This window comes from Platalea leucorodia (genome assembly GCF_965183815.1).
Source record: "Platalea leucorodia genome assembly, chromosome: Z".
Classification (NCBI taxonomy): domain Eukaryota; kingdom Metazoa; phylum Chordata; class Aves; order Pelecaniformes; family Threskiornithidae; genus Platalea; species Platalea leucorodia.
The window spans coordinates 71,786,721-71,809,344 of NC_138858.1; the positions used below are offsets into that span (position 1 = coordinate 71,786,721).

The 22,624-nt window shown below is 40.5% G+C and overlaps 1 protein-coding gene across 2 annotated transcripts in view; it reads left to right on the plus strand.

Annotated features, from left to right (window-relative positions):
- DGKQ (diacylglycerol kinase theta) overlaps positions 1-22,624 on the plus strand; it is a gene marked incomplete at its 5' end in the record, with an annotated part of 101,811 nt that overhangs the window by 31,877 nt on the left and 47,310 nt on the right. The window contains 6 exons of one of the 2 annotated variants that reach the window (XM_082336759.1): positions 6,556-6,672; positions 7,152-7,251; positions 12,145-12,230; positions 12,880-13,005; positions 14,452-14,605; positions 19,205-19,273. In XM_082336759.1, the coding sequence (XP_082192885.1) occupies positions 6,664-6,672; positions 7,152-7,251; positions 12,145-12,230; positions 12,880-13,005; positions 14,452-14,605; positions 19,205-19,273 (544 nt within the window). Of the gene's footprint in view, positions 1-6,555; positions 6,673-7,151; positions 7,252-12,144; positions 12,231-12,879; positions 13,006-14,451; positions 14,606-19,204; positions 19,274-22,624 lie in introns of those variants that run through there. The other variant, XM_082336758.1, reaches the window with a different exon arrangement.

Here is a 22,624-nt window from a genome sequence, read left to right on the forward strand (position 1 = left end):
CTGATGGATTTTTGTGTGACTGCCTCAGAGAATTAGCTTTTAAGGAATGTTGTCGCAAATGGCTCATAAGCATTTTAACAAATGGCAAAGAGGTTGGCAAGCTGGGAAGGAGAATTTGATGTGGTTGGATTGGGTGGGAGTTCTGGAGAGTATAGGGGGGAAAAAATCAGAATCTGATTTTGGAAAATCATTCCTTGGTGGTAGTTGCAGGTGTTAGAGGTTTTATATCAACACGGGTTAAAAAAATGCCGCAATGCATGCTTGCTGAACTTTTACTGCTTCTCCCAGCAAACTGTCATAGAAGACAGGCTAAAATGCAATGTTTGTGAATAGGCTGATTGGCATATTATTGTTACATTTCATCTTCAAATGACTGTATATTTGGCATGCATCAATCAAAGGACTTTTTATCCTGCCCCTCTTGTTCTATCTTTTTGATGGTGGTGTTGGTGGAGTTGGATCTGTAACATGAACTCACTTCACAAAATATATGTTTAATATTTTTCCTCTTTTCTATGATATATTATGAAAACAAGTTTGGGAAAAGTTCTTTCTTTTCTCTCTTCTTCCCCTTTTATTTGTCTGTGATAAAGAGATTTTGCTGGTATGAGGGTTTTTTCACAGGGTGTCCTAACAACAGTTGGACCCCAAGCTGATCTTTTTAGCAAGTCCTGTTGCAATAGGACAAGGGGTAGTGATTTTAAACTAAAAGAGGGTAGATTCAGACTAGATATAAAGAAGAAATTTTTTATGATGAGAGAGGTGAAACACTGGAACAGGTTGCCCAGAGAGGTGGTAGATGCCCCATCCTTGGAAACATTCAAGGCCAGGCTGGATGGGGCTCTGAGCAACCTGATCTGGTTGAAGACGTCCCTGCTCATTGTAAGGGGGGGATTAGACTAGATGACCTTTTAAGGTCCCTTCCATCCCAAAGCATTCTATGATTCTGTGATTTTACTTGGGTGCTTGCTGGATAGCCCTGACCACCTTCACCTCGAAGGTCCATCTTCAGCACTTGACCCATACCTGTGTTGTTTCAGCAAAGCAGTTGCTTGGAGTGTAGCAGCCACAGGGCATGCTTTAGAAGCCAAATGAGGTGTAAAACTGCTTACTGGTAATTTTGGCGCTGCACCAAGGTTTTTCCTCCTTTTCCTCTCCAAAATGACAGTCCTTTAACCCTGAGGTTAAAGGGAAGGGCTAGCACCCCCTAGTTCACAAACTCAAGAGAGCTTAATATGCTCTATTGAAACGATGCAAGCTGCCTGGTAGCCTGCGAACTCCCAGATAAGAACCGTATCTGTATCACTGACTCTTCAGGCTCAGAAGTGGTATGGGATGTGACTGTTTGTTTCTTTTAATTCTTAATCTTTACATAGATAAAAGGAGATGGACATTGACTTCCTCTGTAGCAATAAAAGCAAGGAGTGACTGTCTTTTGCGTATCCTTTTCTCTTTCCGGTACAAAAAAATGCTAGTCCAAGCAACTCGTAATTGCAGTGGAAATCTCTTATACAAGTCTCATTTTCTAGTAGCAGTATCATATATTCCTGATTTGAAATGGTATGGAATTCACTGTATAGTTCCCATTGCAAAGGGTCCCATGAGATCTTGTAGATAAGGCCTAATGACCTGTCACAGAGATCTGTAGGGTGGAGAAAAAAAGTTCCTGGATACGATGAGGTCGCATATGGATGTGTGCGTTATTCCCTTGCATTAGCCCCAATTAAAATTTTAATAACTATTTGATTTTCTCATCTCTCCTGTCCTATGATATATTGAGACACCATTTAACTTTGTATTCGTATCTCATTTCAGAACTTCCATATAGAACGTGTACTTAAAGTTGCTTTTTAACACCAACTGATATATCAAGTGCTCAGAGGAAGAATGTCAATTTGAACACAACTGATGAGTAATTGAGAGGCATTGTCTCTAAAAGGAAAAGGTAGAAATAGAGTGCATTAAAGTGCATGCAGTGTACTTAAGTTGCAGAAATCTTTTAATACTAAAGCAGAGAGGCTTCAAGCCAATAAAAGAGCTCTTTGTGATTACTGAGTAATAAGTAAGTAATCGAAAAGATGTCAATACTGGGAAAAGTTGAATCACGAAGTTGTTAGCTTCTCTCAGAGAGGGTGTGGGCTAAACACTTAATTAACCTGGACAGAATAATCATGGGTTGTACTGAAATGTAATCACAATATCTACCTCTCTAAAGCAAAGGGGTTTGGTGTCAGAGCGAACCTTAGGAGCCTTAGATAAGGAAGTACTTTTACACTGGAAATATCAGAATTCATAGAAGATGTTCTTGTTTCAGAAAGACTATTTTAATTTGCATCAGCAATTTTTTTTTGGCCTTACGTTGAGAGCAGTCTTTGTGAAAGACACTGTGTGACTACCCTTGTGGGCATTTCATGAAGATGGTTGCTTCCAAGGTGGTTGTGCTTATTCTTAAAATGCCACAGTGTTTTTGAACTGAAAACTAGTGACCTTAAGTTAAATTCTTTTTGCTCAACCTTTGGAGACTATTGTGAGAGTGTTTGTACCCTTATTTCTGTGTCCCCTTTCCTACTTGGAAGCTGATCAGCCCCACACTACTGTAGGTCCTGCAGCCCTGCTTTCTCAGTCTCTCCAGTCTGTTTTACAAAGTCCTGTCAAGTGTGAGTCTCTCTGATGTGATGGGGAAGGAGATGCAAGGGCAAAATAATATTTAGACACAGGCCTAGGAAAAGTTTTTCATAGATCGTTCTTTTTTAAGACTGCCCAAGACAGCAGCTGTCACTCTGGCATTTGGTGTATCTGTATTTCTCTCTTTCCCCTTTGAGCCTGGCAGTCTTTGGCTCAGGGTTCAGGCTAAAAACTTCCTTCTGCCTGAGTTGGTAGAAAAGCAGCTGCAGGTGGGTGAAGAATAGGCCTTCCTGGAGCTGTATTTTTCCGTGCTGAGGTATCTAGAAGGTTGCAGAGCAGTAAGGTTGGACCTGACCTGACTCTTATCTGCGAACCAGAGGGTTTGGGTGGTAGCTGGGCTGCTCTGTACATCGTGATTCCACCCCAGTGGAAGTGCACTCAAATTCATGATCTGCTGTTGGCCACATGCTTGATACCCTGTGACATTTCAGGATGAGGAACAATTTTGAAAGGCACTACTGAAAGAAAACAATTCTATCCTTTTTCTTCCGAAGTTTGGATGTTAAGAGCAGTTTGTTGCTGTTCTTTCTGTGCGATGCAGAACTGCTGTGCGCTTGCACAGGTTGCACTGAAGGGGTTAGGATCTAAGTTTTAGGTTTCTGTAGGATCAAATTTTATTACAGGCTGATAGAACTTTTACAGAAATGTGTTACATTCTGTAACGTTTTGGATTTCTTAACAGATGGCAGGAAACAAAACAGGAACTAGGAGTATCTTGTCCATGAGTGCAAAGTCATTCTGGAGCTTGTGCTGGAGCGTTAACCACTATGCTTTTCTGTCGATGGGCTTCTGATCAATACTCTAAGGGCACTTAGATGTCATTTAATGGTACTGCTAGCAGAAATTTTCAGTACTTTTCCACGGAAATTGATTTTAGTGGTTTGCATAAAGTAATTTAAGTAGTCGTATTGGAAAAACGGTTTTAAACTCTCATCAATTATTAACTTTCCCTCTGTAGGCCACCTTATGCCTCTGTACTTTGCTGTACTTACACAGGTGGATATAAATTAAAGAATAATATGTAACATTTCATATTCTGACATGCTGCCTCACTGGCTTTCCCAGTCTGCATTTTGATTTTTTTTTTTTTATGTGTTGGGTGCTTGGGACTTGTTCAGCAACAAAAGAAATGTAGGGAGCTGCTGGGAGAAACATGATGTGATGGATGATTTCGTTATGTTGTACTTGCTCTTTTATGTTTTCTCTTTTTTCATCTTATTCCCATTGCATTTCCCCCCAGGCTCTGCAATGGTTTTATACCTGTCACTTCTAAAGCAAGTTAGAAAGACCACTCAAAATAAACAAAATTTCTTTGACTTGTTTCAGAAAGGAAGAAGTTGAAGGAACAGATTTTTTTCTCTCTCTCTGCCCCCCCCCCCCCCTTTTTTTTTCCCACCGAACATTTCAATCAGCAAGTTGTTCCCTTCTTTTTGGCAGTGACTTGAGACTTCAGAGGATTGTCACCAGGGTCTGAACAACTGCAGAATTTAGACTTGGTTTCTTCCCTTGAGTCTTCTAGATAAGTACAGTCAGACCCTGAATAAGTTTGACTCCTGTCAAAGTCCTTTCTCACAGTCTCTCCCAAAATAAACACTTTTTCACAAAAGTCTGCTTTGATCCTTTGATCTACAGAGTGCCCTTTTTCCTTCAGCAGAACCTTTCTGTGACAATAATGAAAAGCCTGCATTTCTATGCCAGGTATAAGATAAAATAGCCAGACTCATGGCCAGGGAAAGAAAAGTTCTCCGTGTTTCAAACACGGGTTGTTGAGGGGATCAGATGCTCGTGCTAGGTGTCTAAAGCAGGTTATTCACCACTCCAGAGCTAAAGAAGGTCTCCTCGGCGTCTGATCTCAAGGGGAGTACTGCTGCCTTGGGGACAGCTGGCTCCGCTGTGCCTGGGGCTGTGGTGGGAGTAGGCAGGCAGATGACTTGAAGGTGACACTTGAAACCTCAAGACAGGTTGGGATGTGCAGAAAAGCTTTCCTGAAAAAAATCCCACCAGGGCTTGTCAGTACTCCTCGCGATTGCTGTGTCTAGCTGGGATTATGCTCAGGTAGCCATTCTCATTATCTCTTCTGCACTCAGACTTATTGTGTAGGGTGAACTTTGGGCAAGTAGCCTTCTTCCACCCAGTCTGGACTTTTATTTTTGGAGCAGCTAGAGCGAGAAGACACCTTGGGCACATTACCTCCAGAATAGCTGAGCCAGGTAATTTGTATGTTACTGTACAGGGAGGTTTGGTTTTTTCCTTTCCCCTGAAGAAGTAGCATGAAAGTGCAAGAAAAGTGGGCAGGGATTATGAGCCTTGAACTTAATCTGAGATAGTTTTATTAAAGTTCCTCAGGCTCTCCGGGATTTTTTTTCCCCAAGGATCTATATTCTTTTTATAAACATGCGTTATATGACTAGAGTATTCAGATGTAAAAAAAAAAAAAGAAAAAAAAAAAAAAAAAAAAAAAGCCAAACGTAAAATTATGGAAGCCAACCATGAACTTTGTGTCAGTTAGAACTGGAGGGCTGCAGAGAATGAAATTTCCGTTTGGGTTGATGGGAGTAAGAGATGGACGCCAAAGCATAGTTTGTCTGTATTTTTAAATCCCAAACTCGTACGTAAAGTAAAAATTTGAAGCTTTTGGAGGCAAGGATGTTTTGTAATATATCACGTTGGAGATACTGATACGAAGTCCTTTTGGTAGGCTGGCTGGCAGCCCAGGGTGGTGAGGAGCCTGGGGTCTGGAGAGGCAGCTTCCTGGTCAGTCGGGGTCCAAGGCCTCCTCCAGACAACGCGGTCTGCTGGGGCAGTCAGCTGGTGACTCTGCTTGACCGCTCAGCTGCTGTGCATGATCTTGTTCACATCCGATAACACAGGCGTATTTCATACCTCTCTTCGTCCTCATTTACCTCCCAAAGATTAATTCTGAGGAGGACTGGAGGAACCGTACGCTTTGCAGTCTGGGGGTTAGTGATTTTTCTGGATTAAACTTGCAGCAGTGTTCCTTTCTCCTTGTGTTACATCTGGCAAAACTTTATCTCACTTTTTTCATTGCGCATGCTTGAAGTACAGGATTGTTTAGTGTAACTGTCCCCATGCTTTCAGAGGCAGAAACACTGGTGGGAATTAGACATTTATAACTGGAAGTGACTTTTCTGGGTCATCAAATTCTGTGTTCCCAGTTTGCTGCTAGTGGTTCCCAGGAAAACCCTAATATACAACCCTAATATACAAGGAGAAAAATTCAAATCCTGCTCAATAACTTTGGAGGATTGTTTACTAGTACATTTGGGAGGAAAAGAATCTATCTGTGACTGAGTATCTGAAGTCATTATTTCCAACTTTTTACTGGGAATGGTTAATTTCATTTCACACCTAAATAACCATTTATCAGCCTTTTCTAGAAATATTTTTTTTTGTGATGCAAAAACCAGAAGATAAATCCGATATGTTTGTCATATCAGGAAGGGCATGTGAGATGCATAATACTAAATATCTAAGTCATGGCAATGGTTTATGGAAGTACTTTGGATTCTAGAATTTTATAGATGCAATTATGCTTCTTCCTTCTAATGTGAATGTCAGTTTAACAAAGGTGTGTCTTGTAGGAAGAGTGGTCTCTAGAACAAGTATAAAGCTCAAACATGCTTCACTTTGCATCTTTTCTTCTGTTGTTCTTTTGGTACAGTCACTTCCAGTCCTCATTATTAATCACTAAACAAGAAAAAAATTCTACCTTTTTCAGATAAGTGAATAGCAAAATAGAAATACATTTGCTAAAAGTGTTGGTACAGCTCTTAGCAAGACGGTATTGAAATGTATCATCTTCCACCTACAGTCCACAGGAACCTCAGTGGGGATGTACTCCAAGAGCTGGATCTCTGTACCATCCAGGCTTTGAAGCTTCGGGGGGCAGGGGGAGACCAATGCCTTTGTCCTGGTCAGCCTGTTGGCTGGGCTGTATTCGGAGAAGAGGTGAAAGGCATGCAGAGGGTACGGGACTGTGGCAGCACTGAGCTTTTAAAAATTGTCTTGACTGTGTCTTTAGGGTGTTTTGGGTACATGTGCAACCATTACTCTTTAATCGTCCTTGATTCAATTAAGAATACTTAGGAGAAGAACTGTGATGCCAGGTAAGTCGCACGGCACTGAACCCAAAGGAAACCTTTGGATTCGTGGCACTGTGAATCACCAAGAAGCTGACCCGCGCTTAAAAGTATATACATTATGCATTAAAATCCAAGAATTTAAAGAAGATTTTAAAAAATTATTTAAAATAAAGTATTTCAAATATATTTTTAAGTACGATTTTTTTTAAAAAAGGATGATTTGCCTGTGTATTTGTTCTCAGTCTTCGTTAAGTTTGCGTTGTATGTACTGTCCTGTCTTGCATGATAAAGCAGTTTCTGTGAATTGTAACTGGCACTTTGAAAGTTCTGGCTGATGATGTCTTACGCATTCTTCATTGGCAGGTTCCAGTTGCACACTGTTTTGGGCCTCCAGGACATTACAAAAGAAAGTTTTGCACTGTGTGCAGAAAGTCACTAGAGTCACCTGCTTTTCGATGTGAAGGTAACTTAAAAAACCCTACTTGTATAGCCATCTGTGTGTTACCCACTAACGTACACTTTGCTTACGCTGCATGCCTTGAGGGAATGTGTGTATATACACACATATGTATATATGTACTTACTGTGTTTGAGAGGTTTTTGGGTTGTTTATCGTCCACTCATTGATCGTGGAAGTGCGTACTTCAAATTAAGGAATAGTAAATCAATAACCTTCAATAAACAACAAACTTTGTCACAAGTGTATGCTCTTCCACCTTTCCTCCAATTTACTTTGAGCAAGTCTGTGGTGTTGATGGTGTGTAATGAATCCATGGCTGAGATGTGCAAAGAATGAGAAGCTATTATGGCAAAAGAAAGACTTCTGCTGTTGAGGTAATTTATTTCTGTTTTCAATGGAAGCTTTTGATACAGGGAATCATAAGGTATTCATGTTTCTAAAACCTCCCCCTTTCTACAAAAGAATGGAATATAACTTTTCTGTGTTACTGGTCTCAGATATCTGTTGCTTGTAATGGGGATAAGGTGCCTTCAATGGAAAGATATTTGAAAATATTATTTGTCAAAATAGTACTGCTCTGAGTGTTCTGACATGGATTCTCTGAAAAAACAGTAATTAAAGAAATCACCCAAACACCAGAATTTTTGTTTGAAATACATGTTGGGATGAGTACTTGACTGATTTTGACGTGGGGCAACTCCATAATTCTCCCTTGTCTCCCCTGTCTTGAATGTCTAGTAGTTGTTGTTCAGTTGATGATGTGAAGTTGAAGAGGATTTAGTATTTTAAAGGACTGTTACCTGTGAACTGTTTAAAAAAAGGACAGAGTCTACTGAGAGAAGAACCAATTCTGTAGGGATTTGAGATGCTTTCAAAATTGCTGTTATGCTAAAGATAATGTCTTCTTTAATATGGTTGCCTGTGTGTACGTGTATGGGAAACATGTCTCTTTGATTAGGGCATTTAGACTTATAATGGTGCAGTGTTTTTGTTTCTGCTTTTGTCTGGTGAGTTGCATAATGAATCTAAACTATGTTCTTCTGACTAGTGGGAATCTGTCACTTAATATAGTTACCACGTGAGTTGGATGATTTGGTGGGATGGTCAAAGCGCTACAGATACCATGGAGTCTTTTCTGATGATTTGTCTTAATAAGCCTCAGCACTTGTCTGGCATGAGATAAACATAGAGAATTTGAAAAGAAAATTTTCACTAGCTGTGTCCTCTTAACTCTTGAAAATAGCTTTAGTTTAGTGATCTATTTTAGTTCAAGCTTTCTAAATTTTGCTTTCATATTCTTACTCTCTTAATTCTACTGTATTAGTGTTGTACCTATTGCAAGGGAATGTTTATTTTTTCAGACGTTTCCATTTAAGTGTTCTTAAACAAGAAACATGTGAAATCAAATGTTATGTTTAGGTATTACAAATGCCTGGACATTTTTTTTTTTTTTTCTGGTTCAGTGAAGGTTCTGAATTGTGTTCCTCACGTGGATTAAACAGTTTTCTTGTTTTGTGTGGTGTGACTTGTTTGCTATCCCATTTTCTGAATACCAGTAAGTCTACAACTTGTTTCTCTGATACGTTTCCAAAATGTAGCTTGAAAAGGGCAGTTGAGGTTCATAAAATGCACAAGATTCCGCCTTTACTCTTCAGAAATACTTTCAGGATTTGTTTTAGGAATCAGCTGTTTTAAGCTATAGAGCTTTTAAATCCAGATGGAGATGTTGAACTTTCTTCCTTTTTTTGCTTCTAATGACTTACCTTAATATTACAAGTCTACTGTTGGTTATGATGTTCTCTTCTGATACTGAAATTTAAAGAACTTTTCCTGGAATCTTTGCCATAATTAAGACAGAAAACAGGGTTAAGATGAAGATACCTTTTCTAAGCAGATGATTGACATCAATAGATGTACTTTTAAAATAATTTTACTTGTTTTGGACTCTTCATACCTTACAATAAAATAAATTTTCTTGAAAGGAAAATGAAAATTTTCAGACAAGTACTAAATGCTATGGGTACATGGTGGGGCATCTGTTCTCAGAAATGAGCATGCTTGTATATTAACCCCTGATGAGATAAGTACATACACTTCATTGGCAAAAATTATAATATTTGGACTCCAAATTCTGCTGACCATTACTAATTGCTTTGGATAGCTATTTTTGCTGCAAAATTCACTGGTAACAGTTGAACCTGAGCTCATGATGGTGAGAGTTGCTCTCTCTTTTGTTTCCAAGGAGAAGGACTGGAAAGGGGGGCGGGGAAGGAAAGGGAGTAACCCAAATATTTTTTTAGTGTTGGATCCTTTATAAAAGTTTCTTGTTTAGCATCAACCAGGAGCAGCAAATTTACTGGAGAGGGAGACAGTTACCATTCTAAAGGTTATTCTGCCAATTTTATGTATCTGAAATTAACCAACTTGTTTTTTTGGCAATTATAGAGGAACACACAGCACTTTCATGACTAGCTTGAACAGAAAACTGTCATTCTGTTATGAGTTAAAGACTTGTGTAGATTATGGAAGGGCTGATAAGGATGAAACTTCTTGTTGTAGGCCCTCTGATTTGTCTTGATCTTTACATACTAAAAACTTGATCTTTCCTATCAGTGGGATAGCTATCTTAAGGGTTTAACTCCTGTGACACTCCCGCCCTTCACATGCACACATTTTCTTATTAATTCTGAGTTGGGGTTGGTGTTAGAAGCAGCAGATGTGAATTAAACCAAGGGGCAAAAACCCCTCTGTGTTCTTAGAAAGCACAGCAAAGGGCAACATGTGCTTATGTTAGCAGAATTAATGATAAAAATCCCAATGTTTTTGTTAATTCCTTGAAGCTGTAATTTGGTCTACAGAAACTTTTACCATTAGTGAGGTTATGACTCAAAGCATCTAGTTTGCCTGGTAGCTGAATTGGCAAAACTGCAAAATATTCCCGTTACATCTATGAATATGGAGAAATGTGAGTGGAGGAGGGACTGTGTCGCACTTCATGTGAAAGTTCTTGAGCTCCGTGAAGGCATGCAGTATGGGGAGCTGTACGTAAAATCTTGTGGTTGCCTTAGTTAGCCCTGTTAAAAGAGGCTTTGCTTTGGTGTGGTGATAGATCATGGTCTTCTGCGGGGTTAGAGTAAGACAGTGTTAGTGCTGATCACTTTTTCTAGAGCCCAGAGAGTGATTTCAAAATGAGGTAGTATTCTCTATGTAATTTAATATTGTTTTCAAGATGTTTTCAGGTAACGTAGCTAACGTGCAGTTGTCACCTTACAATCTTCAGTTTACGGTCTTCAGATTTTTCTGATGTGCTTGGAGCAGTAACCTGTATGAGCAGAACAGAAAAAAAAATATTTGAAGAATTTGATGCTTGCCTCTTACTTTCATTTACTTGATGAAAAATCGGATGCTTTCCCAGAGTACTTGTATACACAAGTCTTTAAAAGCAGCTAGGGGAGGATCTTTTTCATCCATCTCTGTCTATGAGGTCCCTAGAGAACTTGCCTTACTCTTGCAGTAATGAACCTAGGTATTGAGATCTTTTAGTTTTATTTTTTCCTTAATGACTGATCCTTTGCAGCATAGCATTTTAGCTGGTTTTTTTGTGTATATTCTCTTTTCTTTCACATCTGATACTTCAAATCAGCTTTTAAATAAAAAAAATTTTGGTACTTTATCCAAAACCAAACTTGCCTAAACTTTACAGGATTCACTAAAACTTCTTCCAGCTACAGTATCTAACAGGTATTTTGGAAGAGAGTGTTAAGCTTGCTTAGGAGAGTGCACTGAAAAAATTATTATTTTCCCTTTCCTGACAATGAAATGGTGATTTACTGAATGCAGACATAGCTTGGACAAATCTCTTGAGATTAACATACCAGTTCATTCTGGTCAGGTTTCAGATTAACTCCGTTGAGTGTCATCTGGCAATAAAAAAGGATTTATTTCCCGAGTAAAACACGCTTTCCGGCTGTTGCAATCTCTGAGATTGACGTCCTCCTGTCATTTCTCATGTTGTGACGTCGGCGTATGTCGTATGACTTCGCAAACACAAGCGAGCCAGCGCAGGCGTGCGGCGCGGGTCGGTGGCAGACCCGACCTCCGCCGCGTCTCCCGCGGGACCGTGGGCGAGAGGGGGCTCCTGGCTGGGGGCAGGGGGGGTGCGCTGCTGCCCCGCTGCCATTTCGGCGGCAGTGCCTCCTGCTTTGCTGGGGCTGGGGACTCGAGCACACCTCACCTCTTGTTTCCTTGTGCTTCTGACGGCTGCAGGGACGGGGAGAGGGGCTGTTCAGCAGAAAAAGCGTCTGCTGTTTTGAACCCACTCGTGAAGCGCCCGCTTGCTCTGCAGTAGGGTTTGGAAAAGGGTTTGAAAAGGGAACGGAGTATTGCGTCAAGATGATGATTACTTTACACTCAAGACTTGGTGGTATTTGGATGCAGAAGGAGAACTTTCTGTTAATGCTTCTAACATTCAGCTTTTTTTGCATTTGATTAAATCAAAGTAGACTTCAGGCACGATTATAGTTGGAGTAGGCAGCGGTTCCTGTGAAACTGTGAGACTAAAGCTGTAAAAGCCAAACAGTTCTTACAAATTTAACTTGCTGTATTGGAGGAAATATGACAAGTGCTTATGAGCAAAATTAGCTCAGCCTTCCCTTGTAGTAGCTGCATCAGTTTAACACAAAGGAAATGGAGCAACAGACAGGACAATACTGATAAACTTATTTTATTGCCTATCTTTGCTGAACAGAAAAGAGCATGAAGGAAAGAAAGTATGGTGCAAAAAGGTAGTGGAGGAGTATTGGGGGGATGGAGGGAGAGAAGGAGGGAGGGAGGAAGGAGCTGCGAAAAACCTGGGGTTTCCAACTTAAAGAAGTTTTTTTGTTTTCATGCTTTTAGTTTGTGAGCTACACGTGCACACAGACTGTATCCTGTTTGCTTGCAGTGACTGCCGGCAGTGTCACCAGGATGGGCACCAGGGCCATGTAAGTGCGGATGCCCCTGCAGCAGAAAGTGGGCGCGCGTTTTCGCGTTTTTGCTGTGAAAACATGGGCTAGAGGAGGGGGAGGAGTCTTGGCCTTTTCTTTCGCATGCTGCCAGTTATCAAAGCACTTTTGTTCCTTATTGGCAGGCAAAGGAAACGTGTGGCTTCAGAATGTATCGCAGATAGCGAGATGAACTTAAATTCTGACGTATTTGCAATGCTTATTGAAGCCGTGCTGAAAAGTCTGTGCAATGTATACAATGTCCTAATTAAAAAGAGAAAAAAAAAAAAAAAATCAAGCACCTTATCTAAAAATTGGCGTTGTAGAAGCTAGCATGGAACTCTTTTTTTCTGCATGTTGAGCTGTTGGCTGCATTGTGTCCCTGGGAAACATTATCATGTTCCTCAGGCTTCCTGCAGTCTGTCTGACGCAAGACTGCCTGGCTTCTCACTGTAAAATACATGCATAATACTGACCTTTCAGGATTTTTTTTTTAAGTATGTTGTTTATATATATACTTATGTATACTTAATGTCCTAGTCTGTGTTGCTGTTTCCTCAGAGCTGTTTGAATTGCTGATTTTAAAGTTGGGTTGAAGGTGCTTCTGTATCTGTTTCGTGTAACGCTAAGTCGTGATGTGTTCCCTCAGGATACTTATCACCACCACTGGAGGGAGGGAAACCTTTCTTCAGGTGCTCGTTGTGAAGTCTGCAAAAAAACCTGTGGCTCTTCTGAGGTGCTCTCTGGCATGCGATGTGAATGGTGTGGCATCCTGGTATGTTGTGCTGTTGCATATATTTGTGGGAACCATATATAGAGAGAGATATATAAGCACATGCTTATTTAAACACTTTATATAAATATACTTTATTTCTACACTTTATAAGTATACTTTATATACACTTCATAAATACACTTCATTTATACACTTATTTATATAAATATATATATATACTTATGAGTTAGATGGAAAATCTGATTTTTTTAAATCCCCTCCAAGTTAGTCATTAAAATGAACAATTCTCAAAATCACAGTTAAACTTTATGTAAATCCAATGGAATTAAAATTTAACAGGAACTAATCATTGTAGATTCCTGCTTAGAATCCTGCACTTACTTTTCCTTTGTGAAATCAGAATTTCTTTCAAATCACATGAATTCTGCCAGGTCAAAGACTTACCATTCTAATATGCTTATTCCTCTTTCAGTGTAGAACCTGTGTGGTTGGGTTTTTTTAAGCTGTCAGTATTGGTTTCTGTGTTTTTTTGTTCACATGATGCATGTTTCATTCTTTTGCAACATGATGGTACCCTCAATAATCCTCATGAAAGGCACAGCTTTTCACATACTGATAGACAGTCTGCTGTGTAGATAACAATTGGTCCATCCATTTAATGCTACCTCTTGTTGAAATATGGTGAAAGTGCAAAGTAGCACCAGATGCGGTGGGAACTGAAAAGCTTATGTAATAAATCATTTATTTGCCACTTAGTGCAAATGAGGTACTCTATGTAATAATAATTTAAAATGAAACTCTGAGGTTATTCAGTATTTCAGGTATGATTTGACTAATTTAAAATTTTTTAAAAATACTGTAGGTTTTCTATTTTTAATATGATTCATAATTTCTGAGGTGGGAGGGGCTGTCTTTGAGAACAGTCTAACAGATGTAACATGCTCTATGGCCACACATACAAAGGTATGTGTATTCAAAAATGGGAGAAGATCTTGCACAAGTATAAAGGCAGAAACTAGCCAGTTGTGTTTTGGAATAAAACTCCAAACAGTGTTATCTCTGAATCTGCAAGTGGGAACAGCTGTGTAAGAGGATATTGCTATTTTCAAGCTATTCAGTGTAACTTGCCTACCTTTCCCACCTCCCCCTGTAAATATCCATATAGAATGGAAGATCCAGGTTTTGAGCCAAAACTTCAAACTTCTCTACATAGCTGTATAAAAACCTTTAGTTATTAACAGAGCAGGTTTGTAGTACTTGGGAGTTTCTTCACGTGTTAAGACTTCGCATTATTGGTTATATAAAAACTGAACGGAACAAATGAAAATCTAGGGTGAAAAATGGGTCACTCATTTCATGAAAGTGATTTACAAAAGGTCTGTGTATGTCCTAGCCTGAGTTTTGCAGTTCCAGTGCATATTTTGTTATAAACAAATCTGCTGTCTTTGTGTCTCACTAAGTGTTAATTGATGCATCTATTTATAGGCTCATGCTGCTTGCTACATAATTGTCACACCAGAATGTACTTTTGGAAGATTAAGGAATATGATTCTTCCTCCAAGCTGTGTGCAACTATTTTCTCGCAACTTCAGCAAACTGCATTGTTTTCGAATATCAGAAAATTTGCAAACAGAACCAGGTAAAAACTTTCAAAGTTGAATGCAACTTAATGGATGAACATGTTTAACCTAGCATTGTAATTCACAATTACTAATTTTCACTGGCTTTTGTGGCAATGCTATAACTTCTTGCTATTTCTGGGACAGGATAGAGATTTTTAAATGCAGACTGCGTGCACAATGCTGAAACTTCTGTTTACTGGTGCAGGGCAATTTGAAAACTGTTCTTTAAACAGTAAGCATACAGAAAGTGAAAACCTGAAATCCAAAAATTTGCTTAGCAGGTTAGTGTTGTCACTGCTACAAACACTTGCTGATATACATGTTGGTTTTTATTTGGCATATCATGTATACAGGTATTTTTATTTGCCTCTGATTAAGCATCTGCCCTTTTAAGACTTCTGTGCTGAAAGATCATGTATTTAGCAGGGTAATGTTCTGCTGCCATCTAGAGTGTATGTTTATTTAACAGTTCTTTAGGAACAAGAGAATTTTTTTAAGCTGCTGAAGTATTTTCTAATTTATATTTTGATTATTATATTCTTGTGAAGCCTTTCTTTTGGTGCTTGAATACAACAGGAAAGCAAATAAAAGGTAGGCAAAATATAGGTCACGGAACTTAAATATTTGCCACTACACTTTTCTCAACCTGACAGGTTGTTCTTGAACTTTCTGCTTTGAACATGGAGGTTTGGTTTTGGTGAAGGCAGTTGATCGCTAGCAGGAGCCATGCGTTCTCATGTGCAGAAGCTATAGCAGGCGTCCTGCTACTGTGTAAACTGCGTGACCCTAAGTCTACATAACCTCAATACACTGAAGTGACCTATGAAAGCGTGAAGGGGGAGAGGAGGTTGCTTTTGGTGTTTGGCATGTTTTTTCAGCAAGTTATTTTTCTTTATAATGATTTTGCTTGTTGGTAGGGGAAGGTGAAGTACAGCACATGCTTGAAAGTCATGGGGTTTTTAATGCTTCCAACATAAGAAATATCAGAAACAAACAATCTGGATGATCTTGTTTTTGCTGGAAGACTCGTTATGAACCTTGATTCAGGTCTATTGTTAAGTATTCTACAAGTGTCCCAATGGCTTCAGTGAAGATAAAGTTGTTTTATTATTAACAGAAGTTAATCACAAACCTTTTAAATAGCCTCTTTGGGTGTGACTTTTCTGATCTTAACTAAGTTTGTCTTTTAAACAGTGGTATGCTCTTTTAATACATCAGACTTAAACTTTTTGCTTTTTAATTTTTAAATTATCTCCAAGTAGAAATTGAACACAGACCACCTTGAGTGAAAGAATCCAAGGTTACAGCTGCATCTTCTAGTCTCTTCCTTCATTATTTTACATGATGGAAGAGGAGGTTTTCCATTTCAAGACTTTGACTACATGCTAAGTGTATGAGATCATGTTGCGCATATTCAAGTTTTTTTTGAAGTAATAATGTTTTTTGCATTCCTTTTTAATTATAATGTATGTCTTGTACTTTGAATTGAGAGAACGCAGTGCAGATCAGTCATTAGCTGGTGGTCAGAAACAGGCGCATGGGGAAGGGGAAGTATTCAGTAACTTAATTTGGACCATTTCCAGTGCTTTAATGTGATGTGAAGAAGAAGAAAGAAAATCCACCACATTTGCAAAGCCAGAATGCGTTTTCATAGTGTTCATCCTGCATATACCTAGATAAAATACAGCAACCTCCTGAAAAAAATCTCTTTTCTAACACCAGATCTCTTTTCTGCCGGTCTGTGAGAATTTCTGCTCCTTGGGCTCAGCTCCCCATCGCGCGGTGGGCAGTGGCCTCCCAGGGTGGAGGGGCTGCTGACGCCCAGGGGAGCAGGGGCCCAGCCGTGGGGATGCTCCCCTTTCCTCCTGCTGCTGGTCCCAGGTGTACCTCTGTACTTGATGGCTTCCCCCAGCACTTGACATCTTCCTTTTTTCCTGGTCAGTGGGACACGGTTGTGGCTCTGCACAAGGCATGGAGAATAATATTTGCGGTGCGGTACCTGCCTTGCAGTCTGCTGTGCATAAGGCGTTTTGTTCTGATTTTCCTTAGGTGATGATGGTGTGCGACACTTGTTTTAGCACCTAGGTCCCTGATGTTCAGGTACAAGTCCGATGCCTTCATGTGTGGCTCCTTCTTACGCCATTCGCATCCTAAGGAGGCTTGCTTTAAGACCTGTTGCTGAGGTTTTGCCGCTCTCAGTCATCTGCTGGAGATCAGCTGTCTGCAGGTCCCTGCCAAAGGCACTGAATACCATCGCTACACAGGTCTTTCCCTCTGCCCAAATTCTTCCTTAAAGGCAGAGCTGGGAATTGCCTTAAACTAATTCTCACGTCATCCTGCGTTGAGGGAGCTCAGTGCGCTGGCCTGGTAGTCCTTCTTGTTACCCATGTTCACAGAACAGATCTGCATATTCTTTCAAAAACCCACTAGCTCCTGGCATGTGCTGAAAGTTACCAAGATGTGTCATGGGTCCAGCAGGTCCCTGACACTCTTCAGGATGTGTTTGAAGCTCCTCTGAGCACGGAGCAGCTCAGGACAACTGCCCTGAGAGTTGCTGCTGCTTTTCCAGGGGGAGGCATAGGCTTGGGATGGCAGATCTCGTTCAAGATTGCCTGCACATTAGGGATGTTTCCAGGGAGCAAGGAGCATTCCAGCTTTGTTTAGGATAATCAGCACTTCTGTCCTCACTTCCGTGGGACATGTTGCGCGAGCATGTTTGTTCAGAAGTCCTCACACCATGGCATTCGCAGAGGTGCTCTTCTGTTGCCACAGCTGATGAAGGGCATCACTCAGAAGATTGTGAAAAGACCGGTCTGCGGTACCAAAGAAGTGTTGGCAGTCACTGGATGAGTTAACTGCTGCAGGCACAGTTCTTCCCAGGCTGATGGTTGGGAAGTGCCAGATGACTTGTCCTAGGCAGAGAATGCGCACATCGTCGTTGACCTACTGGGCAGCATTTGTCCGGATTAGCTTTTGCCACTGAGTAAATGCTAAGCTTCATGGCCAACATTCAGTGAACATCTCCATCCTGAAAGTGGCTTTTCAAAACTCTTGGACTACCAGGGGAAGCAATCGTAGAGCAGCTATCTCCCCTTCCTCCAAATGACTCCTGTCTTAGCTATTTCAAAAGAAGTCATTGAATTTCATTGGGAATAGTTTCAAGATGCTGTTAGTGTAGATTTCCCTACTATACAGACTGAGGGAGAAAGAGTAATAAAAGAAAGATGTCAGCTTCTTCCCATCTAAATGTAGAAAAAGGAAAGGGTTGGGAGCAATCAAGAATTCTTTCATTTCTTATTGTTGTATTTACTTATCCTTTTTTTAATTTGATTTTTGTCTGAAGTGAAATTCCAGAAGGCATTCAGCTTCCATTTATTTCAGGGTGTACCATATTGTCTAAATTTCTTCCCAGTTTGAAACTTAATCTGTTTGTCTGTCAACCATAACAAGGAAAGTATTTCAACACTTCTATTTTTGCAAACTCCAACCAAGAAACATTATTGTTGGTCTTTCTTGTAATCACTTGAAGCATTACCCAAATATTTAGTAAGTACCTGGTCTCCAGTTTAGGACTTCTGCTAAGTACCTTTCTTGACATGCTGTGATTCCGCTTCTTGGAAAGTTTTCCTGCATTAGGATTCTGACTTCCCTAGTACCTCTTTTGCTCTGAAGATCTGTCTTTACTGATTTTATGTTATTTTTTCTCTCTTATTTTGTGCTTTGATTTCCTGCTTTCTCCGTCAGCTGCAAGACATAGTTTTTATAAAGGTGTTGCCTGGCTTCTATCTTTTGGGAGCTTTTTCTGCATCCTAATCAAGACTGACTGGGAATTTCAAAGGGTGAGCATGTGAATACTGTTAAACAGTCAGCATACTGGCTTGGCTTATGTTGCACGCTACTGCTACCCTTAGAGAAGAAAAATTTACCACATTTGGAGTTGCACCAGTCTTCCTGTATGGGCGTGAGTGTCAGGAATGAGAATGCAGTCAGGGTGTTATCTTTACAGAAGCAAATGTAAATGTTAGTAGCTTTTATTTTAGTCTTTTCTAAGTGTTTTATGTGTGATTTTACAGGCTGTGTTTTTGTCTGACATGTTAGCTCCTAGCTTTTAGTGACAGTGATGAGCTGCTGTAGAAGTCCACTTCTGGAGTGCAGTAATTTCTCTGTCTTTGGGTGTCAGCAAATCTATTTTTCAGTTATGGAAATTATTTATATAATACCCATAATTCTGACTGGAAATGTGTTACTCCAATTCCTGGACTGATTTCGTGATTTAAAACTTAATGGAAACCATATGTACTTTGGTCAGAGGCAAACATCGCAGCTTGAGAAAGGGGTGAAATGCAGTACTTGCAGTATTAAAGCTAATAGTCGAAGGACTTCAGGTATGCCTTCCCAGTAGTTACATGAGAATGCGGGTTTGGTTTTTTTAATGCTGTTTTTATAGTATAGATTATAATCATAAAATAGGCAGAAGAAGAAAGTGTGCTTTTCTGACTGGATTCTTTTGTGTTAGCTTCTTTGATGGAAACCATCCTTAAATGACAAACACTTCCTCCCCCCTCCCCAATTCAAATTAACAAGAATTCTTTCTTGAAATGTTTCTATTTTCACAGATGAAGATGATGATGTTGACGGGTCAACACAGGGATCAGCAAAAGATGTCCAAATTTCAACAGATTCAAGTAAGCAGAATTTTAATAAGTGGTGAATAGTCACCCATTCCAGTCTTTATTCATATAACCTTAACTTGCTTTGCCTTATGAAAAAATATTAAATGGCTATTTTTCTAATGCTAGGTATCAATTTGAGGTCCAAAGTTTTGGTCCAACACATTTATCCATGATCTTACAAATATCTCATCACTATTTTCCACTGGTAGATTGGCATAAGTGATAATCTGTTCATTACCCTGACAAATTGATCATTTCTCTCTACTTGGTAGTCAAAGAAAGAAAGCACGGTGTTAACAATCCATAGATAAGCAACTAATTTAAAGGGCAGACAGCATGTCTTTTCAAAGCCCTTTTCTTTTAAGATAGCTGGATCCAAATCTTACTGAAGATACCAGGTGAATTTTTTTTTTTTTTTCCTTGGGCATGTTGCAGTAAAAGTGTATGTATTCCTGCGCATCAGGATTGAGCCGGGCTGGTTGCTTCTTATGCAGTTAAATTCTTACGCATGTGGAGTTTTCTGGGGTTGGTATTAGCCAAACTCTTACCTTTCACAAGGTGAAGCCAACCACAATTTAAGGACATCCCACCCCCTACATCCTCATTAGTAACTAGAACAACATGGTACCTGCTACCTAATGTAGCTGCATGGCTTGTTGTAAAAACTGAAATTTCAAATCAATAAATATGTTTGGGTTTTTTTTCCTTTTTTTTAGCCCAAAGTTCTTAGAAAATTAATAGGATAATTGTCCAAATGCTGTTTGGATTTTTAAAAAATCCAGCTCAGACAATAATTAACTCAGTTATGGAAGTGATCTCAAGGATGCTCTTATTTCACTTCTTAAAATTTGAAACTGCTGTCTCTTAATAACTGTAAGTTATAGTCCACCACGTTCCCTTATTCTGGGACTAGGCTCTGACTAACTGCAGTTTCCCTAAGGAACTTTCACTTTTTCCAGTGTTTTAAGTGACATAAGTGGTTGAATGTCAGGACTTTTACACTTCACTGACTAAGGCTATTTCCCTTATTCAAGACTGTCAAAGAGAGCAAATTATGTATACAGATATTTCAACTGGATTGGTTGAAAGTACTAGTACAGGACAGTTCAGCTTTAGACAGCCTTATCAAAAGAAGGAAAAAAGATAGGAAAACTGGGGGCGGGATACAAACTCTAATCTGTTCGAATACAGTGTCCATCTGTGGACTGGAGAAGCAGCAGTAGATGGTACATTTTCAAGGCTCATGTAAAGAATCATTGTTTGTGTTTTAAATAGAACAATAGCATTAAAACAAATTGCTTCCTCTTAATATATTTCCACAACATAGAAGTTAATGTAGAGCCCAGTAACTTTGCTATGATTTAGAAAGCTCAATAGGTAGGGAGTGATTCTAATGTCTCTTTAAAAACAAACCATTCACACACAAAAAAAAAGATTAAATGTTTGAAAGCTTTAGTTTAATGATGTTAGGGGTCTACAGATCTGGTACCCCAGTAGAGGTGAAGCTGCTACAGCACCCTGTCCCCTCTGTGGCTGAGCAGGATGAAGATCTGTTAGTGGGAATGTGTGTGTGTGTATACATATATGTATTTTGATACATATGTATGTATATGCATACAGGTGTGTGTGGCTGTGTGCATGTATGTGTGCATACATATATGTACAGGCACCCCTTCCCCCCCTAGGTCTCTCGGTGGCCCCCCAGCCCTCATGGTCTCTCCAGCAGTCATCCTGGACCTCCTGGTCCCTCCAGTAGCCATCTCCACCCCATGCCTCACTGACAGAGATGCATGCACGCGTGGCTCCCTGGCCACTTACCTTGCATGCCAGTGAGTCCAACCTTATGTTTGCTGGTGCGAAAACAACAGCTGTCACTCTGGTTGCTGGCACCATGGACACGTGGGTCACAGTGACCTGCGGTCCTGCTTCAGTCGCTGCACTCAGGAACCTATATGCACACATGCATGCAGAAAACTGGAAACCACACCCACAAAAAGAGTTAGAAACAGCATTTAGTGAGAAGACAGGACAGACTGTGCTGATCAGGTGCAGGGCATGGCCAGGCAGGTGCACCAGCCAGCAACCTCTTTGCGTGTGACCAGCTTCTTCTGTTTCCTTGTCCCTCTGTTTTCCCATACTTGTTCCTTCCCAAACTGCTTTGATCCCTCCCTTCCCCTGCCTTTGGTTCCTCCCCTAAACATCCTCTAACAACTCTTGTACAATCCCAGAATGCTCTTCCCATGCATCTCTTAGAGCCCCACACCCTGAGTCAGTGAGGTGACCCACAGAGCTTCTCCTGCGGAATCACCTGGTGGGTGGCCACCCTCAGTCCATGGGGCATGCCCTTGTGTCAGGGCAAGGCATGGCTCCTCTTACAACTTCCCTGACAAAGCTACTGGGGTTCACCTGCCAGCCGTTGTGCTTCTGTGCCTCTCTGTGTGTGGGGAGTCATAACCTAGCAAATTAAACATGACAAAGGCATGGTTATAGCGTGCTGGACCTCTGCTACACGTCTCTAGAGAATACCATTTGTGTAATATGGGTCAAGAGTGAGCTGCTCGTTAGCTTCTGTGTGTTGACTCATCTGCCACATCTTTTGGGATGTTACCATGCTTCCCTCAGGAGTGTCTGAATTGAATTATATTCTGGAATATTGTAGCTTTTCTTAATTCCAGCTCTCTATGTTTTACAGATGCATATTTTTAAAAACAGTGAAAACAAGTCAGAACAAATTGAATAATATTAACTCGTAAAGACATGCTTTTCCAATAGGAAAGGATGCAAAGTCTGTAGATAAATACTGGAATAAAATTTGAATTAATGGTCTGTGTTCCTTTTTGTTTCTTTACTGTTGTAGTAGGCTTGTGTATTGGGTTTGTGTGGCAAGGTTTTGGTAGCGGGGGGCCTATAGGGGTGGCTTCTGTGAGAAGCTGCCAGAAGCTTCTCCCATGTCTGATAGAGCCAGTGCCAGCCAGCTCCAAGACAAACCCAGCGCTGGCCAAGGCCAAGCCCATCAGCAACGATGGTAGCGCCGCTGGGATTATATATTTAAGAAGAGGGAAAAAAACCTGTGCAACTGCAGCTGAAGAGCTGCAGTGAGCTGGAGTGAGCTGGAGTGAGAATACGTGAGAGGAACAGCCCTGCAGACACCAAGGTCAGTGAAGAAGGAGAGGGAGGAGGTGCTCCACGCACCAGAGCAGAGATTCCCCTGCAGCCCCTGGTGAAGACCTTGGTGAAGCAGGCTGTCCCCCTGGAGCCCATGGAGGTCCACAGTGGAGCAGATACCCACCTGCAGCCCGTGGAGGACCCCACACTGGAGCAGGTGGATGCCTGAAGAAGGCTGTGACCCCCGTGAAGCCTCCT